The 7,963-nt window shown below is 35.3% G+C and overlaps 2 protein-coding genes across 3 annotated transcripts; one reads left to right on the top strand and one right to left on the bottom strand.

The window, feature by feature from the left end:
* The first annotated feature begins 1,469 nt into the window (after positions 1 to 1,469).
* LOC107818479 (putative 2-carboxy-D-arabinitol-1-phosphatase) lies at positions 1,470 to 5,655 on the top strand. The gene is made up of 7 exons (XM_016644504.2): positions 1,470 to 1,799; positions 2,620 to 2,771; positions 4,134 to 4,253; positions 4,334 to 4,433; positions 4,603 to 4,742; positions 4,823 to 4,902; positions 5,299 to 5,655. Exons 1-7 carry the CDS (start codon positions 1,643 to 1,645, stop codon positions 5,423 to 5,425), a joined length of 876 nt encoding a protein of 291 aa, XP_016499990.1. The 5' UTR covers positions 1,470 to 1,642; the 3' UTR covers positions 5,426 to 5,655.
* Positions 5,656 to 6,300: 645 nt separating this feature from the next.
* LOC107818480 (CASP-like protein 1C2) lies at positions 6,301 to 7,724 on the bottom strand. 2 transcript variants are annotated; one of them, XM_016644505.2, is made up of 4 exons: positions 7,590 to 7,724; positions 7,215 to 7,352; positions 6,851 to 6,953; positions 6,301 to 6,752 (listed from the first exon to the last, which is right to left on the bottom strand). In XM_016644505.2, the coding sequence occupies exons 1-4, from the start codon at positions 7,619 to 7,621 to the stop codon at positions 6,522 to 6,524; spliced, it is 504 nt and encodes a 167-aa protein (XP_016499991.1). In that variant the 5' UTR covers positions 7,622 to 7,724; the 3' UTR covers positions 6,301 to 6,521. The 2 variants fall into 2 exon arrangements, with proteins under 2 accessions (XP_016499991.1, XP_075090984.1); XM_075234883.1 differs by lacking the exon at positions 7,590 to 7,724 and having other exon boundaries at positions 7,215 to 7,519.
* Between the last annotated feature and the right edge of the window lie 239 nt (positions 7,725 to 7,963).

The following is a 7,963-nucleotide window of genomic DNA, read 5'->3' as shown; positions in this document are numbered from 1 at the left end:
GTTATGCCTTTTTTTAAGAAAAGAATCCCCTAATTTAAGACACTAATAATGAATTGGGAGCCTTTTAAAGTGGAATGTATATAATTTGTAAATAATCCTTGTTTAGGGCGGGTAATATATAAAATTAGGACAATTTTAGTAAATAAATTTCAAACATTGTATAGAAAGGAAAAAATCCCTATTATTTTTTGGAGCAGCTATATAAGCTAGTTTTTCCTAATTTGGTCAGCCCGTCCTACCCCGCTGCCCTCTGCTGAGTTGGGCTGTCATTCTATAGGCACTTCTTGAAGGGCCAGCTCATCCTAACCACTTAAGCTTTTGTCCCGTTAAATCTGGGCTGACTCAGCCCATTTTGACACCTCTAACTGGTCCACAAGATAAGGTTTTAGGGTTTAGGCCCAACTAATGTGGTTTAGCCCGCGTTGGTTCCTGTACAAAAATGAGATCGCAAATGATAGTAATCAATAGCTTTGGTGCAACGAATTCCCTCTTTAAATACTGACCCAAAGCCTCCTCCCTTTACTAAACTTGTAACCAAATTCTATTTTGGATCTTGTGAGTTTCATTTATGAATTTAATAATTGGATTTTTACACAAATAGCCGGTCAAATTCACTATTTATTTTTTCTAGCCGATATACATAGATTATACACATATTATATATACAATAACCCAGTATAATCCACTTAGTGGGGTCTGGGGAGGGTAGTGTGTACGCAGTACCTTACCCCTACCCTGGGGTAGAGAGACTGTTTTCAATAGACCCTCGGCATCCTTCCCTCCAAGGACTCCCCACCTTGCTCTTGGGGTGACTTGAACTCACAACATTTTGGTTGGAAGTGGATGATGAGCAACCCCTATTATATATGGATTATATATATATATATATATATTATATATTAGTAGATTATTTTTTAGTTTAAGCGGTTGGGTAGACGGTTATTTAGGTTAATCTCCTTTAATTAATTGAAATTTTGATTAGTAGTACCAAAAATGAACCAATGCCAACAACAACATACTCAGTATAATCCCACATAGTAGGGTATGAGGAGGGTAGTGTGTATGCAGAGTTGTAGACCTTATCCCCACTTTGTAAAAGTAGAGAGGTTGTTTCCAGTAGACACTCGGCTCAGGAAAGTATAAACACTATATTAATGAAAAGAAAGATAAGAAGAAACAATACCAAGAATTCGGGTAAAAGAAGAATATAAATAACAAGAAAGTAATATGACTAAAATGAAAGAAACTAAAGATAGCCATAAAAACTTAATACCACAACTAAGAGTTGAACAATTTAGACCACCTAGCCTATTAGTGTAATCCTGTGATCTCCACACCTTCTAATTAACGGTAAGCTGAGATAAAACAATGTCAATAGTAGAAAAAAAATAATAAAAAAATAGTCTTTTTGGGCGGGACAATGCAAGAATCTTCCATTCACACTGTAAGAGGCATATCCACAATTCCATATCGTAGCAAAGCCAAAGCCAATTAAACTCCCACCACAAGTTTCAACTGTCATTTTTAGCTCTTCTCGTTCGTAGAAGCCCCTCGAAATTCATGGGCAAACAAAGCTGGAAACAATCTTGAAATAGCAAAAACAGAACTCCTAAGTACTACACTGAATTAACACTTTAAGAAGATGAGTTCTGGAACTATTCTTATTACCCCTTATTTCTCTTTCCCTTCCATTTCCAATTCTAATAAATTTCCACGCCCTAAACTTCATTCTAGCTCGAACATAAACTATAGTATTCGCTGCTCAACTTCAAGTCCCGAGTTACCAGTTACTACAACAGGTAATCTTTCAAATTCTAGTGGACTAAAAACAAGAATCATCTAGTATTCTTTTTTTTTTCTTTAATAAAAAAGTTGTTCTTGATAACAATATAATGTGTTGTGTGGGACTGCATCTTGTTCGTGATTAGTACCAGTAAAGACAAATTAAATATATCGTATGCACAGACAGTGTGGAATAAGACTGGGTCTGTTGTTGTTGTTCTTAGTATGCACAGACCGATCCAGGATTTAAACTTGACATGTTCAACTTTAAGTTTCTTAGCACTCAACTACTAGTTGTGCTTTTAAATATATGGTTTCGAAATTTAATATTTGTTGAAATTTTAGTGCAGTTTTCACGTATACTCTATGTTCCGTGTTGAAGATAATGGGTTTAAGTTGAACCTATAGACAATTACTCCATCTGCCTTTGATAGTATGTAATTATTTTGGATTAGTTTGTATTTTTTGATATCTTACTGATTAATTATCTAACAAAGAATGGGTTGATCCATGTTATGATACTTGAGTGGAAAATTTGAAGTTCTATTCAGTGGACTTCGTTGGTGTTTAAAATTTAAATTGGACATGTTCAATGGAGAGGAGCTGGATCCTTGATTGCTAGCCATTTCCTGTTAAAACTCCAATTTCCTGCTATACTCTATCATAAACAAGGACTTGATTGCAGCCCTTCCCCGGCCCCTGCGTGAACACGGGATGCTTCTTGCATCGGGCTACCTTTTTTTTTTTTAACTCTTCATTATGTGTCTAGTACTTGTTTATGTTAGAGTCCTACTTTTGCTAGCTGAAATTAACTTTTTAACATTAATTCTTGAACAGAGAGATTTAGGTATGATACTCCTTTGACTGGTGGAGCATTTGATTTTGAAAAAGCCACAACTTCTCTAACTAGAAAAGCATTGGCTTGTCCAAAGAAAGTTACTCTTGTAAGGCATGGTCTCAGCTCTTGGAATGAAGAAGGTAGAGTTCAGGTTTGTCTTTCATCTTCTCATTTCATGTTCCTCCACCTTCTTTCTTACAAGAGTGTTTTTAATTCCTTGACAATGCTCTTCCCTGTATTGCTAAGTTTTGACATGTATAATGGAAGTACAGAAAAGAATGCCACTTTCCAACTTAGATAACCAGATTATCCTAATTTTAAGTTGCTGAGTCGTTGCCAGAAAATTTAGCCATTCCGGGGTCCATTGAGAACTTGATATTAAAGGTCAATGAACCACTGACAAGGGCATTTGAGTTTGTGCGCCAGCCAGTGTGGCTGAACAATATGAGGCACTCAATCTTCATGTTTCGCACTTAAAACCAAACATTACATGATTTCAATTTTCGTCTAAGTAATCATGCTAACTCAGGATAAGAAACTCAATAGGAGATAACCAAGAAGTGCAAATCTTTTCTGGTGCAAGGCCATTATGTTTAGTCTGGAGGCCCTGGAACAAGAGTGGTGTTGCTAGTCTGAGCTAATACTTGAAGTTAAAATTTTGTTAGTCATGGTTTTGAGGACATGTGCCTAGTTAAGAACATCAAAGTCATCTTTCGATACTGATGCGAGACTTATGGAGCATTACATTTTTCTTTTTGCAAAGACAGGTTATCTGAATTCTGTGCCCCTAACTAAAACATAACTTCCTTGATAAATGATAAGATGTGTTAGTTGAAGTGGGTTTTCCTAGTCCAGGCAGACAAACTTAAAACTGCATTTGAGACTGGTATCTTATCACTAGTTCATCTCTGATCCTGTTGTCAGTTCAACATTTTATTCATGTCAAAAATTACCTTCTCTTTTCAGTACATCAAAAAAGATATAATCTATAGCATGAGATTTCGTTTCTCGTTCAGTGCCTTCCTGGTTCACTCAATTAATGCTTTTAAGACCCTCTCTACTTTCATTATCAGAACCTAAATCCAATCACTGGCACAAAAAAAATATTGCATTTTGTCTTCACACACTCAAGTGTCTCTTGTCCTCCCTTAATCTAGAAAACCAAAGTTGTCAATAGTGAATCATTTTAAGGCTTATATTTCAAGTAAATCCACTTATCAGATGGGGGACAGGGTATAACATGCTCCCCCCCCTTGAGGGCTTGACATCCTCTCAGGCCTGGTCCAAGATTCTAGAGGTAACTCCTACTTCACATAATGTAGCACTTGAGTCGATCTACTTGCCCGACAATTTATTTTCATTCTTTCTCACCCAATGTGGTCGGGCTCTAGCATGACTCAAAGAGGTAAAATCCTATTTAATGCTGTAAGGAACTCATGTCTTTTAACTTCCTCTTTTTTAATTTGTGACTTGTCTGTTCTATAGCTGCTAACCAAATGGGTTGTACATGTAGGGAAGCTCAAACTTATCTATACTTTCTGAAAAAGGAGCAATGCAAGCAGAAAGGTGCAAGATGGCCTTGTCTGATATGCACTTTGACCAATGTTTCTCTAGTCCAATATCACGCGCCAAGGTTAGAGTATGGCGTTGTGCAATTATCTTTTGCTTACTAAACATGCAGTTATTAAGTGATAACAACAATGTCTTCTGCAGACGACCGCTGAAATCATATGGCAAGAAAAAGAAGAGCCTCTGGTTTTTCTTGATTCCCTGAAGGAGGCCCATCTGTATTTTCTTGAAGGCATGAAAAATGGTCTGCCTCATTCACTGCTGAAATAATGTGATTTTACTATTACCTCTTTTGAGTCACTATAACCTCAATATTGTAACAGGAAGGCTTAATCATTTAAGCTTTTGCATGCATTTAGATCAGTTCAACAGCATTAGCAGTTTTCTAAATGATGTTTAGTGTTTGGAGGCAGAGGATGCCAAGCGCATATATCCAAAGGAGTATACAACTTGGAGAGAAGATCCGTCTAATTTTTGCGTAGACGGTGTATACCCTCTTCAGAAACTGTGGGGAAGAGCATATGAAGCATGGGAAGAAATTTTATTGACACCGGTAAGTTCTAAGTACTGCTTAACTGATCTATGTTGATTGCATTGCAACACAATATACTGATATAGCTGGTTCTTCATCAGGGAGAGAACTTTTTGGTTGTGACGCACAAATCTATTTTACGAGCATTGATCTGCACAGCTCTTGGACTAGGGCCAGAAAGGTACTTCTATACACGGATAGTGTAAATGAACTTGTATAGTATCAAGTCACTTAAAAGATAATTATATGTAATGGTCCAAAAACGTGGGATCAGTAACTTGGAAAATAAGTCTGCTACAACATGTTAAAATACTCTGAGCTTATTCTCAAATCCCCTGTACGATTAACTCTAATGATATTCCGCGCACAAAATTAAACTAACCCTTTAGTTATGACAGCTGCCAAGCCAAATGCTCCTACAGATATTAAAATCAATCCTGGCGTATACCAAAACTTTCTTTCGTCACTATGAAAATTACATGTATTTTTTTATCTATTCTAACAATTCAACTAGTACATATAAAAGTTGGTTTCTTCAGCCACTATTGTTGACAGGTCTAATTTTATATTGATTCAGGTTTCGTTCCGTGGATATAAATAATGGAGGATTATGTGTATTCAAATTCAACAAACAAGGAGAAGCCATGCTTCATTCCCTGAACATGACAGCACATATGTACACAGACCACATCTACCACTACTAAATCAACGGCCATAAGGACTCAAAAGAAGGACAATTAAGATTACAATCACCAGTGCAACAACAGAGAACCGCATCAAACCAGAACAGTTGTCTGTGACTCTGTGTAGTATGTGAGTTATGAATCATTGAACTCTTAAAATAAAATTTTTGTTAGAATAGCATTATAGGTTAAGAACAGCAACAATTTGTAACATGTTCGAATTGGAAATGCAGAGTTCATTATTTCTTCCAGAATGAAATCTCGGTCGGGTAACAGATTTATGTTTTCAGGTTGCAGTTAAATTTCATTCAATCTTTAAATACTATAATGTTGGGAGACGGGTAATGTAATGATCATTTAATCGCGATAAGTGCAATTTCATCTTCTATGGAAGTTTACTTGCCTTGTTGTTCATATCAACCCCACTTTTAGTTTTTTTTAGCAAAAAAAAAAACTTTATGTTATCATTGTATAAAAGTTTAAATATTTTTCTTTGTTCAGTACAAAACTTATGGAAAATTTACCAGCAAAAGAAACATATTTGGAAAAACTCATACTTCATCTATGGCTCTTAAAACACACGCAAAAAAAACAAAAAAAAAAAATCTTCTCCCATATCAACTCTTATGTGTCAACAGGGAGTGGAGACCAAATCAAGTTTAGATTATATTAATTAGTACTAGTTTTAACAAATCTTAGTTGCTAATGAGAATGACAAACTACCAACAATGACAACAACGACCAAAAAAAAAAAACTACTATATTTTACAATTTTGTTGTTTCATATATAAACACCGGAATCCTTTAACAAATACTAAATCACAACTGCTACAAAGATCCTTGGTATTATCAACCAGAAAAGATTACAACGTTAAACTAATCTTTGACCATCAAAAGATTGAAACATTAATTATATTTATATTATGTGAAGATAAGCATACCAAACATGACAAAGATGTCTTTAAATCTTTCTTTTCGCATTACAATATTTCAACTACATATAGCATGTATCTAGAAACACAAAAAATAGTACAAAATAGGGCCGGGGGAATGATATTCTTTAAGAAAAGATCAACAAAAAGCTGTAAAATTTCCACGAAGAAGGAGGATTATAAGTCTAAGCTTTGAGAGTGTAAAGATTTAGAACATTGTGAAAAGAACAAAGAAGAAGAAGAAAATAGAGAATAGAAGCTGCAAATCCAGCAATAAGAGATCCAGCAACATGGTCACAGAACTTTGGAACTTGTCCACAAATTGGTAGCCAACCTGCATGACTGTTCCCCTTTTTCCCCACTTGTGCTATTGCCAAACATGCTGATATGCTTGAGTCCAACAGCAATGTCATAATCTACTCCATTTTTTTCACAACAATAAAGAAAAAGATTGAATCAGTCTAAGCCACGAAAATCTATGTAAAAGTTATTACTATCAAGAAAAGATACATACGATATCTGAAATGAGTATAATGCGTCCCAGCAAGTTCTTGGTAGGGGAAAAAAGAACTATGAGGGAATAGGCACTTGCTAGTATATTCACTCCAACAAAGTACCTGAAACATCAACAACTTATTTTAAGTGATGGATTCAGAATTTAAACGTTGTGAGTGTTTTTCGAGTTAAAGAGAATGAGTTCTGAAATGTATATCTAACTCTATTTATACTTATTTTTTGCACATATATAGAGAGAGAGAGAGTTCGAAAATTTTGTGAAATCTATGAGTAAGTCGACATGTACTACGTTCGTGCATGTGATTGACAATAGAAATATTTACTCATGTTAAAGACATTCATGAAAATTATGATCAACTTACTTGAACGTTGGCGTGTTAGCAAATTTGGCTTCAAAGGTCATGCCCAAGACTTGAGCAGAGTCATGGCTGGTGACCATGATAACAATGGCTGCAACACTAGCCCCCAAGGCTAAAAGCCTAAGCAGAAATATGATGATCCTGTTTGCCAAAGTCATAATTATAGGAATAAGAAAATAAGATCTTGTATTAAGAAAAAACAGGAGAAAGACAAAATGGAACTCTAGATTTTAATGTAAAAAGGGAGGCAAGTTAAAGGGCATAAGTGATCAGGAGAGGTAGAAATAATAAAGAGGGAAATTTCTGAGTTAGGAAAAGGCAGATAAGTGGGTGGTAAACTTGTCTTCTTTAGGGGCAAAGGGTCACGTTCTTGGTTACCTAATGAGTGTATACAAATAAACTCGTGCCATTAATATATAGTGCTAGTAATCAATAAGATCCAACGAAACCCTTTTGAGAGGACCCTTTCATGCTATTGCAATTTGGAACTAGTGGCACTTGGCCAAAAAATCATTGACTATCTACCAATAAGTGTTCCTTATAGGCAGGAAGAAAACTATTTAAATCTTAATTAATATGCAAAGTTTATTATTTAATATCAATTGTATTATGTCAGTTGAACTACCAAGTGGTTAATTATATAGTATATGTACGGCGCCTCCCACATTTAATTTGTTACTACCGTCGACAATTGAAATAACATGTTTTTGGCTTCTTCCTATGAGAAAACTTTTTATGTAGAAAGTAGAAAA

Source organism: Nicotiana tabacum, chromosome 17, assembly GCF_000715075.1.
Source record: "Nicotiana tabacum cultivar K326 chromosome 17, ASM71507v2, whole genome shotgun sequence".
Taxonomy (NCBI): Eukaryota; Viridiplantae; Streptophyta; class Magnoliopsida; order Solanales; family Solanaceae; genus Nicotiana; species Nicotiana tabacum.
The sequence above is the reverse complement of the archived record's forward strand: the minus strand, read 5'-3'. Positions and strand labels throughout refer to the sequence as shown.